Source organism: Centruroides vittatus, unplaced genomic scaffold, assembly GCF_030686945.1.
Source record: "Centruroides vittatus isolate TY-2023 unplaced genomic scaffold, ASM3068694v2 contig_600, whole genome shotgun sequence".
Taxonomy (NCBI): Eukaryota; Metazoa; Arthropoda; class Arachnida; order Scorpiones; family Buthidae; genus Centruroides; species Centruroides vittatus.
The window spans coordinates 20,867-46,453 of record NW_027122366.1 but is presented as its reverse complement, the minus strand read 5'-3'; the positions used below and the strand labels follow the sequence as shown (position 1 = coordinate 46,453).

The following is a 25,587-nucleotide window of genomic DNA, read 5'->3' as shown; positions in this document are numbered from 1 at the left end:
TAAAATTTTTTAGAAATGTATTTCATAAATTGGTGTATTAAAAATTTTTTAAATTTTTTGTGGGTGTTTTTCTTGTAAATCACAAAAAACAATGTGAGGTTAAGCTTAGCATATAATATAAGAAATAAGATGAAAATAGTATAAAAATTATTAAAAAATAACGAAATGCGTTCTAGTATTTACAGTAACTATGCGATCGAGAAACTAGTATTTACAGTAACTAGAAGCCACCCGATGCCTCTGTAGGTCACTGTAAAGTTGTCTATCCAGAGAAAAAGGTGCTATTATGGAACCAATTTGGCAAAATTGAAAAAAAATCAAAAAACCACTTTTTTCAGTTGAAATTAATAATACTTTTCAATAAAAATAAGGGATGGAATAAGGGAAGAAAATTTTATAGAGTGAAAGGAGCAGAAGGGTTAAGATATACTTTTTGTTATTTATGAAATATTTACCATTTTAAAAATTTACACCATTACACCATTTTAAATTTTTTAATTACACCATTTAAAAAATTTTTCACAATATTATTTAAAAAATCTGCTGATGACATTTCAATAAATGATCAGAATATATAAATCGATCCGTAAAACTCACAAATACTAATAAATGTTCAAATTTTAACAATTTTATGTTTTATGTGACGTGCGAATATAACACTCAAAGAACTCAAATAAACATCTATAACTTCAGGTTTACATAATCTATACGTAAAAGACATTTCACTGTTTTATAGTTTTGTTTGTTCGCCCCACTTTTTTGCAAGATGTTTATTTTTGGCAATTTCGTATAATTCATTCTTTGAAGCTACTCCCATCTTTTTTACCAAATTATAAAATACACCATTTACGTTCTTTAGTAATGCATATGGCGAGTCAAATTCTTGTACTTTCCCCGAATCTAGTACCTAAAAATTTAAATTGTCTAATTATTAACAGGTATTTATTCTAATATTATTAAATAAAAGAATCTTACCAGAACTCTATCTGAATCGATGATTGTGTGTAATCTGTGGGCTATTGTCAACACTGTACAAGATTCGAATTTCTCTCGAATTATTTTCTGTAGACAAGAATCGGTTCTTGATATAAAAGAAAGAAATTCGTCAAAAAAAAGTTTAGTTCTGTCGTTTATGTAAGAACTATACCAACATTAAATAATAACAAAAATATTAGTAAAGAAATTTAATCCTGTAGATTATGTATGAACCGTCACTAGCATTAAAGAAAAAAAAATTGTGCTTAACGTCTATTCCGGTTTTCCCTTTGTATCTCCGAAGGTTTCCTGGGATTGTGTATGCAAAGATAAGTATATAGCATAATATTTACGTACTAGGTACATTAATTATAATCATTTACGTTTTTTAAAAAATTTTATAAATGTTTTGAGACATCTTTAAATTCAAAAAACTTGTTTGTAGAAAAGAAAAAACACTACAAGTCTTGTGCATACCAACTAAAGCTAAGTCTTTGGCGTAGAATTCGAAATATGTCCTGTGTAAATTTTGTCATTTTATTTTTTAAGCAGTGTTTTTATGGTAAAAAAATCTTTCCTTAATTTAAAACACTAGGTAATCCAATATATATTATATGGTTCCTGCTTGTAATATACGTCTAACGATGGCATTTGTATTCTTAAGGTACGTCATGCGCTACTTATGTAATCCGTATTTTTTGGATTTACATGTCGGGTTATTGTGTGTATAAAAATGGTTTGGAATATATTTTTAGTTGACTGAAGAGGGGAAAATGATGCACGAAACGCGTGTGTATAAACGCGTATCAAATAAATTAAAATAAAGAAGTAAATCGTGCAAGTGATCGTTATTGCGCTTACAGAACAAACATAAAATAAATAATAAATAAAATAAATGAAACGGTAGACTCATATTGAAATACACCACAAACAATTTAATTTCTAATCGCGAAACTCAGCAAGGAGTGAGTGAAAAAATGCATTACCACACCACAACAATATGTGAGCAAATTGAAGGATAAAAAAACTAAAAACACACTGCTGGCATTGTAAAACGTTTGAGAATAACGTTGAATTTTGTCAATAATTATGATTCTATCGTCATCTTGAAAACAAACAAAAAAATAACATCAAGTGACAAGGCCTAACTTTCAACCACGATAAGAAAACACACGTCTTTGTAAAAAAGCTAATCTCGTAGATAGTGACAGCGATGATTGTACTACCGTGCACCAAGAGTTTTTTATAACAAGACTTACAAAACAAAGCTTTACTCATCCAACATTACTTTAGATTAGATATATATAGTCAAGAGAATCAACCTATATCTAAATCTGATTTATAGAGTTCAATCATGCTCATTGTGGTGAACATTAGTAAACGCAATATCAAGGCATAATTCTAGACAAAAGTATAAAATCAAGATTATTTTCACATTAAGTGAGCAAGTAATTGCAGTATAGCAGCAATTGTCTTAAAATAATTACACTAGTAGGCGTTAAAAATTGTGTTGTCAACCGATAATATACTTATAAATGATACGTGGTTTTTGTTACTGATAGGTTATTCGCACACTATACAAAGGTTTACAGCCACATTAGCATAATAAAACAAACCGTACTTAGTGAACTTATTGCAGTCAATTTTATTTTAAGAAAATTTCGTATTCAGTTTCATATATAGAGTTCAACTTCAGACAGCAAACAGACAATTCTAAAACAAATACTTTCGACTAATATTGAGAAATGGTTAATTATTGAATCTCGTGAAACAGGATTACCTGTTTCTAAAACCAAAAAAAAAAAAAAAAATATGTGTTCAATAAGTCTCTTATTTTCAATTAGGCCAATCAAACAATCTATCAAGAGTCAACACACCAGGACAAAACAAATCGTATTATATAGAGCTCACATCAAACTGTAGCATTCTATAAGAGAACTATACTTCTTTCTGTAGACTAGATGAAACTTAATTCTTTCTTACACGAAAAACCTTGACGATCCAGTGTTTTTATATACAACTGCTAACGTTTTCAACCCCTTCGGGGTCTTCATCAGGCACAGCACAAAGGTAGTTTCAAATGCCCGTGAATGGAACCAAGAAACCAAAGCGAGTTCTATTCCAATTTTTGAAATCAAAGAAATTGGAAGATAAAAATGGAACATTATGCACGAGCTATTATCTATTATCTACGCCTGCGTACTATTTACGTTCACCGCTCTTTAAATTTAAAACAATTAATGCAATATTAAGTTATTTGTGGGTGTGGGATTCCCTCATAGCAAAATTTCCATGCTTGCGAGATGTTGATTGCATCCTTGTAGTTGATGCACGTGTTGTGCAAACCCGCTTTATATATCTCTAGGGTCTCCAGCGTTCTGAGTTGGTCCGTGTGTTGTGACATTCTGATTATACGGGCGTTTTTGAGGTCGGCAGTGATTCCCTGCTGTGTGGCATACGTTGCCAGTGTGGTAGATAGTTTATTATTGGCAATGTCGTACCTGTGCTCTCGGAGTCGCTGATGGAGGGAGCGTTTGGTCGAACCCACGTAGACCAGACTTCTATTAAATCTGTCATCCCACAGGGGAACCTCATATACGCCCGGTGCGTGTTTCATGTCCAAATTGTCCTTCCCATTTCGAAGTAAGCTGTAAACTGATCGCGGTCTCCTGTAAGTTATTTTATTTCGGGTGCTGGATGCGATTTCTCTGTATATCGCATCTAAATGGTGGTTGTACTCAACTATTTTTCTTGCACTAATATCTGCGGATCTTACCCCGGCTTGTAGGTTGTTACGAGTATTTCCCCGTGCGTACTTGCGTGCCATGTTGTACACTATTTTTCTATCATAACCGTGTTGAGATGCCACTTCCTGGATACGGCCTAGCTCGGCCACTGTGTCTTCATACTTCGAGTTGTGCGTGAATGCGCGCTTAATTAGTGCCCTAAAAGCCGCTATCTTATACGAATATGGATCCTCCGAGGAAGCTGGGATGAACAGAGGTACATGGCATTGTTTGTAAAATACTTTATGAGTGATTTTATTATCTCTTATTTGAATGTCCAAGTCGAGGAAATGTGCGGAGGTGTTGCTTTTTTGTTCCAATTTAACGCTTAGCCCATACCCGTTGGTGTTCATTGCATTGATAAACTCATTTATGTCTGGTTCTGCCTTCCATATGATAAGGATGTCATCTACATACCTCCTGTAGAGGAGGATGTTGGTAAGGAATGACGGGATTATTTGTTGTTCAAGTCTCCTGATCACTAGCTCGCATAAGTCACCCGATAGTGGGCTACCCATGGGGACACCTCGTTTTTGTACGTATGTTTTGTTATTAAACCGGAAAAAGGATGAGTAACAGAGGATATGCGCCAATTCTAGTATCTGTTTGCGGTGTGTATAGGCGTGTGGTCGGGCGAGTAATATATCCCTGAGCTCGCAAAAGCACGGCTGTATTTTAATGGATGGGAACAGTGATACAAAATCAAGAACGGTGATACACGTTGATTCTGTAGTGGTAAGAACCCTCAATGACTCCACCAGTTCGATCGGATTCCTGATAGCCCAAGGGTACGCCCTCATTTGGTCACACACAAGTTTGTGTATGGCCGATTCTAAAGCCCTGGTGGGGGATCTGGCCTTGTCTAGGACTGGTCTGAGAGAGGGTAGGTCCTTATGAGTTTTGGCAAAGGCGAACAGCCTTGGCACGTCAGGGGACGCCACAACCGCTCTACGCAAGCCCCACTCTCCAGCTAACTTGGTTTGTGTGAAACGTTTCACCCTTGCCTGTAACCTTTGGAGGTATCCATCTTCCGCGTTTTCACAGTCAGTGTCATTGATGTATCTTTGCATCATAGCCTCGTATGTGCATCTCTTCATTAGTACCAGGGACTTGCTTTTGTCAGCTCTGAGGATAACATTGTTTTGTTGCCTTAACCATTTCCTGGATGCATGTATAAGGCTCCAGAACCCGTCATCTTGCCTCCTCTTGTTGTTTTCGCTTATCTTGCTCACCACTTTCCACCTGTAATATTCCTTTTGGACCTCCGGAAGCCCGGTAATCAGGTGTTCCACGTCAGGCATAACTTTTTCTGGTTGTATGATATGATCCCCAGGTGCATACAGCGGTCCGTGTTTTAGTGCACGAGTAAGGTACGTAGGGGGGGAAATATTGTCCCAGCAGACCAGCGAGAGATTCTGTGACGTCTTCTTAGGCTTCTGTTTACCAATAATCCACCTCAATTTCTTTCGATATCGTTCATAAAGGCTTCTTTGTAGAATTTCTTGATACAGCGCTACCTTCCTGTTTAGCTCGATTAACATTGCAGGATTTTGTCTATGCATAATATTCTCTAGGTTAATCAGAGTTTTGAGTTTGGAGAAAACATTTTTTCTTACTGATCTTATGGCTTTTCTCAAGCATAATTCACGTAGCTTCGGTAACAGCGATTCACATCCCATCGGGAGTCTGATTCGGAACATCGACATAGGGTATACGTTTCTGTTCCTGCACTCTATGAGAAACTCCAATTTGCCCTTAGCTCTAGTTAGGGCTAACACCAATTTTTTGTATGATTTAATCTCTCGCTGGTCTGCTGGGACAATATTTCCCCCCCTACGTTCCTTACTCGTGCACTAAAACACAGACCGCTGTATGCACCTGGGGATCATGTCATACAACCAGAAAAAGTTATGCCTGACGTGGAACACCTGATTACCGGGCTTCCGGAGGTCCAAAAGGAATATTACAGGTGGAAAGTGGTGAGCAAGATAAGCGAAAACAACAAGAGGAGGCAAGATGATGGGTTCTGGAGCCTTATACATGCATCCAGGAAATGGTTAAGGCAACAAAACAATGTTATCCTCAGAGCTGACAAAAGCAAGTCCCTGGTACTAATGAAGAGATGCACATACGAGGCTATGATGCAAAGATACATCAATGACACTGACTGTGAAAACGCGGAAGATGGATACCTCCAAAGGTTACAGGCAAGGGTGAAACGTTTCACACAAACCAAGTTAGCTGGAGAGTGGGGCTTGCGTAGGGCGGTTGTGGCGTCCCCTGACGTGCCAAGGCTGTTCGCCTTTGCCAAAACTCATAAGGACCTACCCTCTCTCAGACCAGTCCTAGACAAGGCCAGATCCCCCACCAGGGCTTTAGAATCGGCCATACACAAACTTGTGTGTGACCAAATGAGGGCATACCCTTGGGCTATCAGGAATCCGATCGAACTGGTGGAGTCATTGAGGGTTCTTACCACTACAGAATCAACGTGTATCACCGTTCTTGATTTTGTATCACTGTTCCCATCCATTAAAATACAGCCGTGCTTTTGCGAGCTCAGGGATATATTACTCGCCCGACCACACGCCTATACACACCGCAAACAGATACTAGAATTGGCGCATATCCTCTGTTACTCATCCTTTTTCCGGTTTAATAACAAAACATACGTACAAAAACGAGGTGTCCCCATGGGTAGCCCACTATCGGGTGACTTATGCGAGCTAGTGATCAAGAGACTTGAACAACAAATAATCTCGTCATTCCTTACCAACATCCTCCTCTACAGGAGGTATGTAGATGACATCCTTATCATATGGAAGGCAGAACCAGACATAAATGAGTTTATCAATGCAATGAACACCAACGGGTATGGGCTAAGCGTTAAATTGGAACAAAAAAGCAACACCTTTGCACATTTCTTCGACTTGGACATTCAAATAAGGGATAATAAAATCACTCATAAAGTATTTTACAAACAATGCCATGTACCTCTGTTCATCCCAGCCCGAACTTCGCTCCACAAAGAAAAAAGTTAATTGACTCTGTACGCGAAGCCAATGAACTTTGGCCGTGCCACCTAAAGACCTTTGTAAAAAATAAAAAGTTATACAAAGCCTTCTGTAACTTCGCCTTAACCATCAAGGTGTTGGACTAGGGTTCTCCAGTGTTGTGTCGGGCTCAGCCTACAGCCGTCGTTATCTACAAAGGTTTTCCGATTGTATGTCCCTTTCTCTTGTAATGTACTGTATCATTTATTCTCTCATGCATTGTATCATATTATCAATAATAATTATTTGGGTCTGTATTCCTATATTTTAATTTTGTATTCTTAAAAATTTTATTTTTGTAATCCTAAAAATTTTTGACTGTAATCTCACCATTTTGTTTTATTCATGTTTTGTAATTCATTGTATTATTGCTATGTCTAAATTAATTTTGTACTGTATATATTCACGCATTGTATCTTACCTCATCCACTGTAGCTTAGTAATCGATGTATTTATTTTGTATTCTTTTGTATTTGTAAATGTTTTGTCTTTTAATAAATGCAATGCGGGCGCCCGTTGGATCCCACGAACCTACCTTCCCTTTTTACTTTCCTATATCACTTTCTTTTCACCTTCATCTGAAACTCTTCCCAAAAGTTTTACTTCTTCTTTCATCTTCTTGTTCTAGGGCTATACCAATGAGTGCGGCCCTTACACGTTTCGAAAGTGAAAAGTGAAAATGTTCATCCCAGCTTCCTCGGAGGATCCATATTCGTATAAGATAGCGGCTTTTAGGGCACTAATTAAGCGCGCATTCACGCACAACTCGAAGTATGAAGACACAGTGGCCGAGCTAGGCCGTATCCAGGAAGTGGCATCTCAACACGGTTATGATAGAAAAATAGTGTACAACATGGCACGCAAGTACGCACGGGGAAATACTCGTAACAACCTACAAGCCGGGGTAAGATCCGCAGATATTAGTGCAAGAAAAATAGTTGAGTACAACCACCATTTAGATGCGATATACAGAGAAATCGCATCCAGCACCCGAAATAAAATAACTTACAGGAGACCGCGATCAGTTTACAGCTTACTTCGAAATGGGAAGGACAATTTGGACATGAAACACGCACCGGGCGTATATGAGGTTCCCCTGTGGGATGACAGATTTAATAGAAGTCTGGTCTACGTGGGTTCGACCAAACGCTCCCTCCATCAGCGACTCCGAGAGCACAGGTACGACATTGCCAATAATAAACTATCTACCACACTGGCAACGTATGCCACACAGCAGGGAATCACTGCCGACCTCAAAAACGCCCGTATAATCAGAATGTCACAACACACGGACCAACTCAGAACGCTGGAGACCCTAGAGATATATAAAGCGGGTTTGCACAACACGTGCATCAACTACAAGGATGCAATCAACATATCGCAAGCATGGAAATTTTGCTATGAAGGAATCCCACACCCACAAATAACTTAATATTGCATTAATTGTTTTAAATTTAAAGAGCGGTGAACGTAAATAGTACGCAGGCGTAGATAATAGATAATAGCTCGTGCATAATGTTCCATTTTTATCTTCCAATTTCTTTGATTTCAAAAATTGGAATAGAACTCGCTTTGGTTTCTTGGTTCCATTCACGGGCATTTGAAACTACCTTTGTGCTGTGCCTGATGAAGACTCCGAAGGGGTTGAAAACGTTAGCAGTTGTATATAAAAACACTGGATCGTCAAGGTTTTTCGTGTAAGAAAGAATTCTATAAGACGTTACGGCAAAAGTCTATTAAATGGTTTCCTTAACAAGGATATCGTTATTTGTAAAAATGATTTTTATGTCGATAGTTATAACGTAAAACGAGAAAACTGTATAACATTTGCTGTAATATATATGTATTTTGACAATATACAGATAATACTTGTATTCTCAGTTAAAAAGAAAGTTTAACCTGGTTTCTAAAGACATTGCTATTAATTACTTAATGTCAAAGTCATCGTTTGCTGCTAAGAGTCGCAATTATTTACGGTACATAATGGATTTTCTACTAAGACAATTCTGCTTTCCATTCATAATGATTGAGTTAAAAGAATAGTAATCATACTTTTCTTTTAGAGATTAATAATAGCTGATCTTAATTCTGTAGAAAATCCGTTAGATATTTCTGCACATGCTGCATGCAAATATCGCCAGCATTACAAACGTGAGCCTAATTATTAAGTAGCAGTTCTTCAAGAGTAAGAAAATGTCACAGTGATATCTGTCACAACAATGATTACATCAACAGAGAAGCATTCTCTTGTCATTGTAATATATAGCGGCTGTCCTGTAAAGTATTGCATCCTTTGCACATCTTTATAAATGAATTTATACAAATATTTGTAATGTATGTGTGCAAAATGTCTATTCTCTTCCATCAATTATTGTCTGCATGAAATAGCTGCCATAATTCGTAAATACAGATTTTCAATTGATGTTTCTGACATGATCATTCATACAGTTTTCTTTGTTATAGAAAGACATGTAACAGTGTTCTTAATTACTGATTTTATTGCCGTAAGTTTCTTGACATTACACTTTTTTAGCAACTGTATGTCCAAGTAATCGACTACTGGATAGATTGTCTAATAGAACTTACACAAACAAACAGACTTGTTGAAAAATAGACAGGTGGCGAGCAATGGCAGAACAGAGATCATACTAATTTCACGCACAGAAACGTATAACGACCTTTTATAAAAATATTTTTAAAATTTAAAATTAGGCAATCCCCTTACAAATGGCGATTAAAATCTTACTAAAATCACCTTTGACAAACAGGCAATTTAATTAATCACCTTTGACAAACAGGCAATTTAACTATTAATTCAATTGTAATATATAACTGAATGTTACTCCATTTACAAGACATATCTGTTGTGCTGCATGTCAAACTCATATCTTCGAAGATCGACTTTAAATCAGGCTTTTCACTATCTGAACATCACGAAATTACCCGAAGACAGAAATCATTAAACCTATGGTTTCTTCTATTTTTTTTTTTTTTTTAAAAAAATTTGGAATATCAAATACAGCCGAGCTGGTTTCCAGTATTCATTTACCAGACAATAGATCAAAATTTACAAACACTACTGATAGACAGCTAATAGCTCTAGGTGAGATGCATGCATGGAACAGTTTATCATCACACAGCAGAACATTAACGTTACATAAATTAATCACATATTTACACTTAAATTCAATTATGAATCCGAATATTACGTTTTTTAGTATTTTGGTTTAGTGTTTATTATTGTCTTGTAGACAAGAAAGGAGGTTTTTTACCCTTCCTTATTTTCAATTCGACAAATACAAAATAGAGACAAACAAAATATGAGAAACGAGGTACAATATATTTTGGACATATCACACAATATATTTTGGACATATCACACAATATATTTGTGACGATTCATCAAAATTTGTTCGATTGTCAGAGCGATCGATTGTAAGTTTAATCATTCTGCAAATCAATCATTTTATCAGTGGCTTAATATCAACGTAATCATCGTGAATATCAACAATCTTATACCAAACTTATAATCAAACTATTGTCTACTTAACATGAATTATAATATAAAATGATTTATACTTGAAATTATATGATATATTTATATTCTAACTTTTTATCAATATTGGAAGTTGCTTCGTCCATGACGAGAATTTTATTCTGTCGAAGAATGGTTCTGGCAAGACAAATTAGCTGTCTTTCTCCCACGCTGAAATTTCGCCCTCCTTCTGTTAAATGCGTATCTAACCCGCCAGGTAATTTACTAATAAGTTCTCTTAATTGTACCTTTAATTTAAATATTTATAAAAAAATAAATACGTGATAATTGAATTTAACGGGCAAAAAGTTTAAAGAGAAAAATTGGAAGCAAATTGAAAAATATTTATTTAATTGTAACCTCCTCTATGGCATTCCACATCATTTCTTCAGAATATTCATTAAAAGGATCCATGTTTCTTCGAAGAGACCCCGTAAATAACATTGGATCCTGAAAAAATATACGCATACACTGTAAATAACTCTATTTTACGATTCGTTTCTATATTGAATAATATGAGTTACAATTACAATAAAGATAGACCCAGCAGTGACCAAGCGGTTTGTCCCCACACTACTGAGATTTCTGTCGTGGGTTCTCGCCGCGATCAGACGTAGAGTTATCCGGGTTTTCTCCGTGTCTGTAACGCTTAAATAAAGGCCAGTTACTCTTAAAATGTTCTTTCGGAAGGCATCCCCTAGGCAGATCGCTTAAGTGTTGCGTTGTCATAACTCAATACAACGAAGAAAAAAACAAAGAAACAAACGAAGACAAATATTAAAATACGTTACTTCAATAATCATCGTAGAATACACAGGATGCAGTAAAGCATATACGTATAAGCAATGTTGAGATTGACTCATTTCATGTCTTTTATTAAAACATTTGAGTGAGTTTGAAAGTTTAAACTCACTCAAATGTTTTAATAAAAGACATGAAATGAGTCAATCATTTTGAACGATTGGTGAAAATTCAATCTGATTGCTAAGAAATTAGTGGATTAATATGATTTCATTTTCTGATTGGTATGTAATTATCGGTAAAATGTTTTTATTTGCAATCTGTAAAATCAATATAGAACCAAATTATGGAAATGTTTGATTTTTGTAACATTTAATAAGTTATGTGTGAATCGAATTTTGCCAGTACTACTGTAGAATTTGTAACAGTACATGTTGCTGCCTGTTTCGATTAGTTTAGTCAATGGCTCTCTGCCATCAGTCAACTGATCATGTTTTTTCGAATCAGATTGAATAGATTACACTAATAACGACTTTAGCGCATGTACTCTGTTTCGTTTTTTTCAGGATTGCGTTTATTTTTACCCGTGGTATTTACAGCATAACGTGTGCAAAGAAATTTTTGTTCGCCCGATATGATAACGTCACATAATTCATTGTACAATTATGAATGATCGGCTTTTTTTCACGGAGACTGTTGAAGACTATTTTTTTGTTTTACGTATAAATTCTTTGATGGCAATTAATTAATTGGTCACGTTTTAAATACTATTCTATTATTGTTATGCTTGCAATAAAAAATGTTTATTGTTTTGAACTGACCGACTAATTGAATTTCTTCCTTTTTACAAGTTAAATGATATCATGTATATACGCTATTAATAGACGAAAATTAATTTTAAAACATTAATATTAGTGGATACAGTAAAACCTTGGTATACGAATGCCCCTGTTTACAAACAACATTTTGAACGATTATTTGCACCGGTTTCCGCACAATAACTCGTTTCCCGAACTATCTACTCGGCACTACTGGCCACAGATAGTCAACTTCCTATACTTCATGTGTTAAAGAAAGCCTGACCAGTTAACGAAAAAACTACTGATTTGGCAGTGGCGCCGAGATCTGCCTAGCTTCTTTAGACGTCACAGCACGAACCTTCGATGACGTTTTTAGTCAAATAAGATTTGAATACGCATGCGCGTATTCACCATTACATCCGAGCGAGGCGCAAACCCACAATCAAACTTCCAGTGTTGAGGAACAGAACCGCTTATCTTACTGGTTGATCTATAAATAATATTATATTATACACGATATTATACTGTATTTGTAAGCATTTTTATGGATGAAATACAGCTGAAAACGTAAAAAAGAAATTTTGGTTTTAGGTTTAAGTACAGATTACTACATTTTGCATTGTTTGTTATAGAAAAATTCGTTTCGATTTAAGACGAAATCGGTTTTGGAATAACTTTTTGTAATGAATTAAGTTTTTAAATTGAAGATTGACTATATTTTATTTTTCTCTAAATTAAATGTTTTTCTATATAAAGTGAATTTATTTATGAACACATTTTTTATTCATAATCATAATATAATTTTATGGAAATTCGTATAAAGTTATTAAACAAATACGTAGAACTAATAATCTCACAATGTTCGTTTAACTTTGACCATTAGAAATTTCTATATCTTGAATTGCTGGTTTTAATTAATTAAGAAAAAAATAATTGTGTCTCAATGTTCATAAATGTGACTTGTTCGAAAAATGATCACATTACTTTTCACAAGTTACTTCACATTACTTAATAATAAGTTCATTCAAATTATATTACACCTTCTTGGCTTAGCTATCTGCATCGATATGGTCATGTTTTATCATAATTAATGAATTAAATTTTCGTACAGAAAAGTAAATAAAAACATTTTTATTTGGAAAAAGTATGAAGGTAATTAAATAGAAATTATACTCATTGAATTAATTATTACTTACCTGAGGAATGATAGATATTTTACTACGAAGATCCCGTAGTCCCATATCTTTAATGTCAACTCCATCGATGGTTATTGTTCCTGTTGGCTCTGTTATGCGAAATAACGAAGCAATTATAGAACTTTTTCCTGCTCCTGTTCTTCCAACAATTCCTATCTGCAATTAATTAATTAATAAACACCAATTCAGACAATAATTACGAACAATACTCTTCCAATTTGCAGATGTTTTACCTTTTCTCCAGGGCGAATATGAAATGTTAAGTTCTTTAACACAATATTTTTATCCTTGGAGTATTGTAAAGAAACATTATCGAAACGAATTTCTCCTGTTTCTGGCCAATCGGAGGGTGGCCGTTTATTAGGTAAACTTTCGTAGGATGCTTCCGATTTCAAATTGCTATACTTCAGAATGCGTTTTACCGAGTTCATCTGGAAAATTTATTTTTTAAGAAATAACAATTACATTATCAAGAAAATAAATCATTCATAGAATTTCATTTTATTTATTGATACAGATATTTTGTGTAAAGGTGTGGTTAACAACATTAATACTTAGTTTCCCCGTTATTTTAAATTAGTTTCTATTCTTATAAAACCATTATATCTTCTACGTACTGATATACTCTAACATTTATTTTCTTATCATATAATATGTAGGAATTAATTTAAAATTTCAGAAATATTTAAAAGTGAAAAATATTTTAACCTTTTTGTTACATTTCTTAAATTTTAAATTATATCTTTAATATTTTATATAAAACGGAAAAAAACTGATAAACTTATGAATTATTTAACTGTCATATATGTTGATATTTATAATTTCACACTTCTGAAGATTCCTGTTTTCAATCAGGTTTAAAAAGTTATAAAATAACTAGCGGGTGGGCCCGGCGTAGCTCGGGCAAAATTAATCATAGCGAAGATTAAGAATATTACATTATAGTAAATCTTACTTGTTTTCACATAATGCAAGAATTGAGATTTCCTGTTTCCAGACTAATTAGAGAATTTTTAGACGGGTTGGGTCTAAAAATATGTTCGATTTCCCGAAAAACTGCATCTGCGTCTTGCACGTCACTTTCTCTTAATAATTCCATTGTTACGTAACACTTCCATTGTGTATACCTCCATTGTTACTTGAAACTTTCATTGTTACTTGAAACTTTTATTGTTGATGGAAGTGTTAAGCCTTAATTTTGTCTTTCTTCCCCATGGGGAGAAATTTCGAAAAATCCCTTCTTAGTGTGCGTTTTCGTGACGTACCCTAACTGTGTACCAAATTTCAACTTTCAACTCCTAATTGTTTGGCTCTGCGCTGATTATTATTATTATCATTATTATTATCAACTCGTCTCGATTATATATATAGATTGCTTTGTTGAGATTCAATATTATTCATATTCAATAATTTCAATTCTCTAAACGATAATGAATCTAAAACGTCTTTTTGTCCGTTTCTTTATATGTTTCAGTTATTGAACTGTTTTACTACATTATTAATAATTAGATCATTTTATTTTTTATCAATATGTTCTATTTTTAAATTTCAGATAATCTAACATTTGCGGAACAATGAAAAGTTGATTTTTTCGACAAGACTGAATCTAGATATTTTGTATGATCTTTCTTTTCCTCCGTAAAAGAATTTCAGCTTTCAGGAAATTGAATATTCAAAAAATCTTGACTTGAGTAAACAAATTCAAAACTTAGTTGCTCGTGGTGACAATGATATCTGTACATCTGATATATTAATTTGCCAAACTTTATTAAGTGTTAGAAATGTTGGAATTAAAACATTTACGAACATTTAGCTTAATTAGTTCAATTAGTTCGTATTAGTAGAACAATTAGTTCGTAAGAAGCGCGATAAAATAAGTGTATTTCCTTCTTACAGGGTGACAATAATTAACCCGTACAAAGTTTGTAGCAATGCTGCAACTAAACTTTTTTACTGTCACCAATTTACATAATATTGTTTAATTCTCCATGATTTCCTGCTCGTGTAGATATACTTTCGATGTAATGAGGGTTAGTTCTTTATTTTTTTAATGGTGTCGAACAAATGTTGTGCAATTTTGGAGCTATTCCGGCAAGGAAAGCATCAATGTGAAATTGTTCGTCTGCTCGGTGTTCCAAAAATGACAGTCTCAGATGCAGTTCGTCGATTCAAGGAGCTTGGCACAATGGTGACCGTCCCGAACGTGGAAGAAAGCGCACTGTCAACACGTTTAGGAACCTCAAGATTATCACAAAGCGAGTTGACTGACATGCAAAGGTCTCCATGAGAAAAATTGCTCGTGAGATCAGAATCAATCGCGAATCGGTGCGGTTAATGGCGACAAAGGAACTCGTACTCAAGCCCTACAAGTTTCAAAAGATTCAGCTCCTCACCGATGAAAACAAGTGCGTGAAACTCCAAAGATCCCGTTAACTCAAGCGTCAGGCCGCAGGTCGACATTGAAAGTGCATTCTCTTCACAGATGAGAAGCTTTTTTCCGTACTACAACCATCAAAACGACAGGAACTGGTCCGCGGGGGCTCCTGGACGCTAAGCCGTCATCGAACATCACAAAATCCAATGACAGTCATGGTTTCGGGCGGAATTTGTGCGAGCGGCAAGACACCCCTTGTTTTTGTCGATCAAGGGGTCAAAATCAATCAAGATGTGTACCACCATGACATTTTCGAGGCTGTGGTACTTCTGTGGGCTCAGCAGCATTTTGGCAGTGCGAAATGGACGTTTCAGCAGGACTCGTCGCCGACACACAGGGCGAAAAAGACTCAGGAGTGTGCAAGGCTCATTTTTCCGATTTCATTTCGTCTGCGGAATGGCCACCGTACTCGCCGAATCTGAACCTAATGGACTACAGTGTGTGGTCCATTTTGGAGGCCAGGGCCTGTTCTAAGCGCCATGAAAGTTTGGAGTCGCTGAAGCAATCCTTGCGCTGGGAGTAAAACAAAATGTCTCCAGAAGAGCGCGGCCCATCGCTGAAAATTTCAAAACGCGTTTGGGGCTCTGCATCAAAGCAAAAGGAAGCCACTTTAAAACTGGCTGAATATCTGATTAATACGTAAAGTATTGTCACTGTTATATGCTGTTGTTTTGATAATTTTCATTTCTTAAATAAATTTATGATACAAAAAACTTGTACGGGTTAATTATTGTCACCCTGTATTTAACTTCTCACATTGTCGTCCTGTGAACCACTTCCCAGGGGTGGAAACCCTATGTGACATGGTGGGATAATTTTTTGAGTAAACACAAATTACTTAAAATTTCTTTCAGGGCATTAATGCAATATTAATTAACTTTATTTGAAACAAAATTATAAGTTTATTTTAAAGTACACAATAAAAACATACGTATCGACATATAAATAGAGAATTTTCAGGTTCTATTCAAATGTATAATTTACCATCCTTAAGCTTGATATTTATTTATTAATTAATGAATGTACAATACTTTAATATAAATCGTTAATTTTTCAAAACAAAAATGAACTTTAGAAAGTATTCAAAAGAATCAAAAACCAGAATGAAAAATTTTAGATATCGTCGCATCACTAATATGTATACAGTCATTTATTTTGTATTTTACAGTAAGATACGTAATGACGAGCGCTGGGGAATAATACCCGAGGTTAGAGTTAGTGCTATTGGTGGGTAGTAAATTTTCAAAGAAAAAAGTCTATAATAGCACTTTTGGCGGCCGAGAATGATAGACTCCATGTTGTTGCCCAGTGTTCGAGGTGGTGAAGTGCAGTCTGGATGCGTCAGGAAGCTTGGATAGGGCTAGTGCTTGTGGTTAGAAGAAAAAGATCATCAGCATAGAGAATTGCCGTTATACTGGCTGAAAGCACTGTCCATAAGTCTGCCATATAAAAAGTAAAAAGGACAGGAGCGAGGACGAACTTTCGCGCGTTTTTTATTTATATCGGTTGCTAGGCAATAACTCGTTAGAAGTGTTGCCAGAAGAGTGTTCAGAGTTCTCTGGCGCTGGCAACCACAATTTCATATAAAATATATATATAAAGAGAAGAAACCTTTCTTTCAATTAAAATTTTGCCGCGCGTCGCGCTGTCATCGACATGACACGTGTGGAAAAAAAAATATGGCGTAATTCGATGTATTATTGTGAAGTATGAAGACAAATAATAAAAAGGAATTGATTTAGTAAAGAATAAACTTTAAATGTAGTGTTTTTGGTTACAGGTAAGCATGTCCATTACATTTTAAAAGTGTTATTTTGGTGATGTAAACTTAAAATTAATGAAATAAAACCTTTGGTTACAGAGCAACACATCGTGGTCTATTTCATTTGTCTATAAAGACTTTTAGTAGAATAGTAGTTGAAAATTCCAGAGTACTAGCAAACAAAAATTTTCCTACTCCAAGTGTTCAAAACTGATTGTTTTAACCCATGTATGTGTTTTTGCCCTTATCCCCACTTCATAAGTAAGTTATAAGCACTTAAACTAACTTACACCACTTTGGATTTACACAGATTGAGGGTATGTTTCAAAAACGAACTTGCATAATCAAAAAAAAAATTTTTTATTTTATTTAAAAAAATAGTATATTACGTCAAAAATGGTATATATCAATGTCATATAGTTAGTTATCAGCTACAACAGTTTTTGCTATTCAACATCCCTAGTATCAATCAGCAGGCAGTGGTCCATTGTCTTCAACAGAGTTGTGAAGGTTTAAATAGTATCCATGATGGATAGGGGGAATGTAGCCTGTGACCAAGGCCTGTGACCGAAGAGAAAAAAAAGGTCTTGCATATTATTTTTTAATTTTCAGTCACAGGCCTTGGTTTATTGTAGAGTTGAGACAAAGGTATATTTGCTAGTTATAACGGCCGTCTTAGTATTCCTGGTAGTTTCATGTTCAGCTTGGAAAATGCCTGCTCATCAGACAGGTTGTCCTTGTAAAAGCTTGTATATGGATCAGATTTCTGATACCTACTCCATTGCATTTTTAGCCATAAAACTGGATGGTTTCTTCATCAAGCTTTTTCTTGGTAATGGTTTTTTTCATATTTTGTGTAGCTAAAAACTCTTTGCCAGACATCACAGTAAGATGGAAAGGATTCTTTTTCCTTGCTTTTGGGATAACTCGATACCAGTCAATAGGGCAAGAAATCTGTTGACTCTTACTGTACAGTTCAATTGAGCCAAAGTCTGAGTCATTCGGAAGATAGGAATGACTACTGGTAATAAACTTTTGATCAATGGTTTCAATGTTGTTGTCTGCACTCAGAACTAGCTCAATAAATTTAATGCCATCTTCCAGTTCTGGTTTTGTCCTGTGCATGTATCGCTGTATTATACAACGTGTTTTGCTGTTGGTGCTCTACATTTTATGTGTTTGACCACACATGCACTGAATTCCTGTGAGCCTCTAGATCAAGGGTTCTCAAACTTTTTCGATCTACCGCCCCCTTTGTTCCATAAAGTTATACCTAACGCCCCCTAATTCATCAGTGACCCCAACTTTTTCCTTTGGTCACCGTTCGTTACCCTGCCTCCAGCGCCTCCTAGATTTACTCACTGCCCACCGGTGGGCAGTAACGCCACTTTGAGAACCCCTGCTCTAGATCCTACAATTTCATCCCAATACATGTAGCCTAGTCCTGTTAATAACTAATGGCAACCTAGGTTATAAACGTATAAATTATGTTTATAATATGCGATTTGGCATGTAAGTTTTTGAAATGGTAATGACTTTTTTAAATCAAATGAAAAACAGTAATATGAGCTATCAGAAGCCGATTTTTCGGAGTCTTTTTTCATAGAATGTCTTACCTTCTCAACCTTTCGTAGATGAAGTTCTCGAATTTAAGAAAGAATTTAAGTTCTCCAATTTTTTCGAGCTGAGAAAAATGCAATCAATAACTTTTTTATTGTGTGCCGCATTTGTGTCAATATAAAAATATTTTAAACTGTTTAAAAGTAGAGAAAATAAAGTAAACAAAGATGTAATAATAAATTTTGAAGCGAAACCAGAAATTTTACAATTTTAAGATAAAAAAATGGCGTCTGTTGGAGGCCTAGTGACTGAAATTAAATCGAAAAATCATGTAAATCATGTGACTGCAGAAGGGATATACAATCAGTAGCATGTAGTATTCATGACACTAGAACAAAACAGTAACTGGAATAATGGTGGAACTCCCAGTTACACCACTTTAGCTATCAACAGATAGATAGCACTGCTGACTGCATAAACTTGTGCTGCCATTTGTGGAGCTGTTTGGTGAACTAGGAGCTACACCATGATTTCTGTAGGTAGTTTTACCTATACGTAATTCATTTCTACCACTAACGCAGATTTTTTCAAAAGTAGAGTTACACCACTTTGGCTATAAGGGGCTCATATATATACATATATATATAAATGGGAAAATATGAATATTTTTGGTTCAAATCCTTGGATAAGGTTTAATTATATAAATAAAAACAAAGTAATAATTTAAGATTTTAAGACGAGTAAAGAGATTTAAAGTTTAATAAAAATATACTGAACGAAAAATGCAAAAAAAAAAAATTAAAACGCAACAAATTTTTAAAATGATGAAATGACTCAATGATGAAATTACTCGAAACGCTTGAAAAGATATGCATAAATATTCAACAGGCGGCAATAATTATAAGGTTATTGAAAGAAATAACTTAAGCCTGAACAATATCGAAATATTTTGAAAATATTCATTTTAAAATGCGATAGATATTGTAAAAAGAAAAGGGAAAATAGAATATAAAGTTCTTCGTTGCTTCTTGTTCTTTCGTTTGTTTTTGGAATGAAGAAAAAGTTTGGAGAGATTAAAAAAATGTTTCAAATCCTTTTTGTTTGAAGGTTGTTCTTTTAAAAAAGATCTGAGGTGATATAGGCGCAGCTGACAAGATGGTGCACGCACCAAGGTTCGAAGAATATACAGGTTTTACGTCAGAAAAAAAGTAGGAAATCTTTTTTACTTTGTCGAAACCAAAATTTCACAGCGGAATGCTAACCGTAAAGGGAGTTAAAAAGGTATATCTACGGATCATGGCAAAAGAGCTTGGTGGCACAATAGACGATGTTCTGAATGTTTCGGAGTTAAGAACTTATAAAAAGTGAGAATTTTATTAGTTTTCAGCATTTCAAATTCCTTATCCGTTACAGAGGTCGAAATCTTTTTCTAAACATTTTCTTTTCTTTTTTTTTTAATTTTAAACTTTTTTTTAATGTTCTGTTTGAATCTTAACGTTACCATTCGTCGTATTCAAACATATACAATAGATAATAAAACATATAAATATAAATTTAGCAATATATATATAACACTCTCGGGTGGAAGGCGACTAGGTCCAATATCACTATAACACGTTTTCGCTGTTTACAGGTTATCCACTATAGGCATCGTTTGATAAATGCGATTCATAAGTTTTTCGATGTTACCGCGTATATTAAAACGCATTAATCAACAATTTGCAGAATCTTTCAATATTTTTTGACTGTAGAGTAATTAAAGAAAAACATTTCTAAATTTAAAAATACCAGTATTGTTAAACCAATGTGCAAATTTTTATATTAAACATTATTCTCTTAATATACGTAAGATAAAATAATAATAAAAACGCGTGCTGTGTGATCATAAGTAGATTTTCTCTTACAAGAAGTTGATCTTCTTCGAAAAATTTGATATCGCCCGATAAAAAAATCTCCGTTCGTTTAAAATTAAAATTTTTTATCGGATTGGGTAAATATGTAATACCTGAAATTCCACTTCGGATGCAAATCCAATAAGGTGTTGAACATGTATAATAATTGATATTCCATAATTCAATACAAGTCCAATTTGGATTCCTACGTCATCTAAAGTAAAAGTACAAATTTAAAATTATTTTTTTTATAAACTGTAGACATCAAAATATATTCACTTACCTGCATTACTTAAGACACAAAAAACGATAACAGTGATAATTAGATTTATAAAACAAATTATGTGACCGTATATGGAAAGCCATCGAATTAAAGCCAGGTAAAGGAACCACGTTGAAGTGTGCTTATCCTGATACTTATTAAACATAGATTTAAATTTGCTTTCAGCATTAAATGCTCTAATTGTTGTTAATCCGTAAAGGGATACACTCAGATGAGAAAATACTGGACTTCTCACTGCAAATAAAAGAAGATAAAAAAAAATTGAATATTTAAGCGAAGATTTATTTAATATAATAATTATTAACTTATTATTTCTAAAAATGTACCAGAACATTTTTACCCGTGTCTAACAAACTGCTAATCGTGTATGCATGTAACTTAAAACGCAAGCAAAAATTTGCTTAATTTATGCAAATAGTAATTGAGAAAGAATATTTTATCTAAAATATGTCAAAACAAAAACTACAAAAAATATTAAACATAGTAATAATTTCTCGCAGAAAACAATAGCAATATGTCACGGGGTTGATTTCAGTACGAACTTTTTTCACAACGACTACTCATGATGTTTAAAACGTTAATAAATTTCTGTTGGGAGCTTTGTTGGAAGAAAAGGCTATCCACGATCGAAAGTACACTAAAAGAACAAAATTTTGCATGGTAATTTGTACAAAATTGGAATTGACCTTATACCTTTTTCTGTAAATAAATTAACGTTGTTTATATAAATCAAGGATAATTCACTTTTTCATACTCCGTCGCGGAAAATCTAGATTATAAACTGAAAATCTGTAATATGTACATTTACGTAACTTATATTTTGAAATCGACTTGAAGTGTGTGAACAGAATACATATTATACGTTCTTCAATTGTTCTCTGAAATTTTTCGTAAACATCTAAAAACTGTTATTGTAATGTAATCTGTTATCATTATGTAAGTATAGACTGGATGTTGTCAATTGCGATAATAACACACTGGATTTAATTGTGACCAAAAAAGTTCTGAAATGAGTAAATCCGTTTTCATAATTACAGAACTAATATATTATTTTTTCACGCTAGTTTTAAAAAACTCTTTAACTTATGAAATTATATAATTGTTCATACTGTTTTACAATCTAACTCGGCATCATAAGATAGTGTGTTTACCGAGTCTCTTTAATTCTGTTTACAAAATTTTATCGTCATTATTCTGCACGCGATTAAGTTAAATACAAGAAACTCTTCTATATTCTAAATACTTACATTTTCCTTCCAAATGTTTTATGCTTTTCAAAACTCGGCTGAAAATCGTCCACAAAGCGTAGAATATTACTGAAAGGACAGCAATCAATATAAGTAGAGGCGGACAGAAAATTGCTTGAAGAACACACATGCCGACGAGAACTGAACTTCCCTATAATTAAAAAATATAAATTGCTAATAAATATTTAGAGATCTTAAAACTTAAGTTTTACAAGTAAAGTATAAAACAAAAATTCTACAAATGCATTTAGAAGAGTCACATCTTTGTTCAAAAATGTAAACTGGTGTGTCACAAGCCTTCAACAATTGACTTCGCGTATAGCTGTTTTTAGAGGTTCCATGGCGATTAATAAACAAAAATGAAATTTAATTATTCTCTCTTTAAGACCCGCTATCATGTGAGAAGTTGCAAAGACGTTTTGGTTTTATTTTTTTCGGGGATGGGATTTTATATTTTTCGGGAAATTTACTACATTTCATAACTAGAAATAAAGAAAAAGAAAGTTTAACAAGCTGTATCCAGATGAACATGTGCCACTAGTTGTAACGTCTAGATGCAGTGTTTTAAAATCTTCAAAAAGGTCTTTATGTTTTTCGGGATTCCACAATGAAAATTATTATAAAATCTAAAAATGGAAATTTTTATTTTCACATTTCTACTGTATATAACGGGGAAGATACGGCAATCGGTGAAAAACGACTCTTAAAACGTTAAAATTTCTGAATTCAGGGAATCTTGAAATGCCGAGAAACGAAAAAAAAATCCGCTGGTTGTTTCTGTTTGTATATATGTGTACGTATGACACTATTTTTTATCCTCCTTGAAGCTTAATAACTCCTCTACTTTTGTCTAAAATTTCTGAAATTTAAAGAGAGGTTTGTGTATTTAAGAAATAATGCTACTTAATTTTATTTTACTAAAGTTAGAGGGAGACAACAGATAAAGAAAGATCGTGTTTCGTACATCCAGGAGGCTCATAATTTTATGTTATCAAGCATTTAGAGTGTTATGCCTATTTACAAATTTAAAGCTTTTGCTATCTTATAATTACCGTATAACAATATAAAATTTTTTAAAATGACATAACATAACAGAAGGCAAAACGTGCAGTTTTAGACGTAGAAAAAAAAGTTAAGTATTCGTTACCGGATTCTTATTAATCTCCATACCATCTCCAAAAGAATAAACCAACATCCACGTAAATCCTATGATTACAGACTTATGGTAGCTTTTACATTATACTTCTTATATACAATACTGTATTTTAATCACTTTTTCATGAAAAATATCTGAGTAAAAACAAGATAAAAATTGCATTTACTTCAATATATATTTCTGAGATCATACAAATCTATTTTAAGAAAATAAATTATTATCAAGAGTGCAATAAAGCACTATAACTACTTATAAAATGCATATTATCTGTGTTTATTTTTACCATCAGTTGTACACACAAGTTTTACTGAACTGAGATTACACTGTTGAATTTATAATTAGAGAAAATGAGATCAAAACATTTTACTACAGTTTAATGTACAGGAACGTTCAGTTTTTAATAAGTTTCCAGACATCTGTACTATAATTTGATAATTGTAATTTTTTTTATTGTCAAAAGATTTTCAATTACTGATTCAAAAACATTTGTCCGCGTTACTTAGCATGCGATTACTGTATTAGGATTTTCATTTTATGATAGTAAGAAATATTTTATTTTTGAAACTTTCTTAGAGCAAATAACTTCTTGTTACTTTTTCTGCCCTACAGACACTACAGAGACTTTACATCTATGTCATTTAAAAAAATTCTTCGAATTTATTTTCTTCTCCGGATTCGTTCTTTAGTCCCGCAGATGTAGGTTGACAAATTACGATCGTTTGTTCTCCGGCTATCATTCTAAGATTCAGACGAAAAATATACGATTTAAGCTATTTTTGTAATCTGCCGCTCGTATTTAAGCGGGATGGTTTAACTATACGTTCTCCGACTACATAGTCTATCTAGCATTGATCATGTGACACACAGCAGCTCTGCAGATGTGTTTTTCTACATAAGTAACAACTGCCACTGTCCTGGATTCAGTAGTACAGTACATGTGTAGTGATAGCGGCAGCAAGTTTGTTTCCAAAAAAATATAATCCACTATAAAGTGTGAACGATCATTCGAGTTTGGCAAACAAATAAAGAAGACGTTATCGTATTTCATCAAAATAAACAAAGAAACAAGTTGACAAAAACAGTGGAACTGTGTTCAACAATAGAAGATTATATATTTCAAATATTCGCAGAGTTTACGATGAAAGTAGCTTACAGTGAATGTTTTATTTGTTGTATTTGATGTTTTTGAAACAAAACAGCGGGTCTGTAATTTACAAACGTACTTTTGTACCTGACCATCAGTCTTCGTGTTCACTACTTTTTATAATTTTATTCGAAATAAATTTAAATATATATAATTGAAGAGCAAACGGCTATCCACTTAATATTCCATTGTGATAGACACTATAATTAGGAATAGCTTCATGAGAGCGGAAATTATGGAAGGATACATCTAGCCATGACCACCACAGAAACTCATCTAGATACGTACAATGTACCATCACTTATTTTCATTTATTTCCTACAGCAAAGCATTTCTGGTTGCTTTCGCTAATGGCACACACAACAAATATGTTTCTTTGCTCGCATTGTATTCTTCCAGTTGATGTTAATTGTCAGGTAGTTCTTTTGTTTTGTGTTTCTTGTTTCTTTTTAGTGATCGGGTTCTATTTTGTCTATCATCCATTGCTCTTCATGCTGTCTTTAGTCTACTTTTATGTAACAATATTAAAAATATTTTCAATTAAAAAAAATTGGCGTCTTCGGCATAGGTCATTGTCATTGCATGGTTTATTCTGTCTGGTTGTTGTCCTTCTTAGTATTCTTGTTTTGTAAAAAGTTAACTCGAAGTTAGTATAACTAGTTTTAAGTTAAATTTAAGAGTTATAAGTTAATTAACTTAAATTTAAGTTACCACCGTATTCACTGTTTCTCCTTGTTACAATTAGGGTTATTCTGCTTCTTACAGAGCTTGCTAGCTTAGTTTCTGTGCTATTTTTGTCTTAGTTTCAAGCCTTTTCTTTATCTTTAAGCATTAACCTTTATTCTGTGTAGCTTTTATGTAGCTGCACTACTTATGTATGCTACAATTCAAAATCTTTTAGACACACAACTTCGCATGCGAACATGAATTGTAGTAGGAATTACCTTACGTACATCGTTCAGAGAGTTTCTTTCTTTCTCTTTTTTTTCTATCTCCTTACTCTTTTTTCTCATCTTTTCTCTT

The 25,587-nt window shown here is 33.8% G+C and overlaps 1 protein-coding gene across 1 annotated transcript; it reads right to left on the bottom strand.

Annotated features, from left to right (window-relative positions):
* Positions 1-730: 730 nt before the first annotated feature.
* Positions 731-25,577, bottom strand: LOC136979272 (ATP-binding cassette subfamily C member 4-like). The gene is made up of 10 exons (XM_067275215.1): positions 25,509-25,577; positions 22,265-22,415; positions 21,018-21,251; positions 20,848-20,948; positions 13,320-13,517; positions 13,087-13,242; positions 10,710-10,799; positions 10,425-10,597; positions 976-1,081; positions 731-907 (listed from the first exon to the last, which is right to left on the bottom strand). The coding sequence occupies exons 1-10, from the start codon at positions 25,575-25,577 to the stop codon at positions 731-733; spliced, it is 1,455 nt and encodes a 484-aa protein (XP_067131316.1).
* Positions 25,578-25,587: the final 10 nt, after the last annotated feature.

Bases quoted from the DNA above. Each gene is read 5' to 3' on its own strand.
- LOC136979272 (XM_067275215.1), bottom strand. From the start codon at position 25,577: ATGAGAAAAAAGAGTAAGGAGATAGAAAAAAAAGAGAAAGAAAGAAAC. The intron at 20,949-21,017 runs GTAAGTGAATAT...CTTTTACTTTAG, and splicing joins TTGTGTCTTAAGTAATGCAG to ATGACGTAGGAATCCAAATT. The intron at 13,243-13,319 runs GTAAAACATCTG...AATTAATTGCAG, and splicing joins ATATTCGCCCTGGAGAAAAG to ATAGGAATTGTTGGAAGAAC.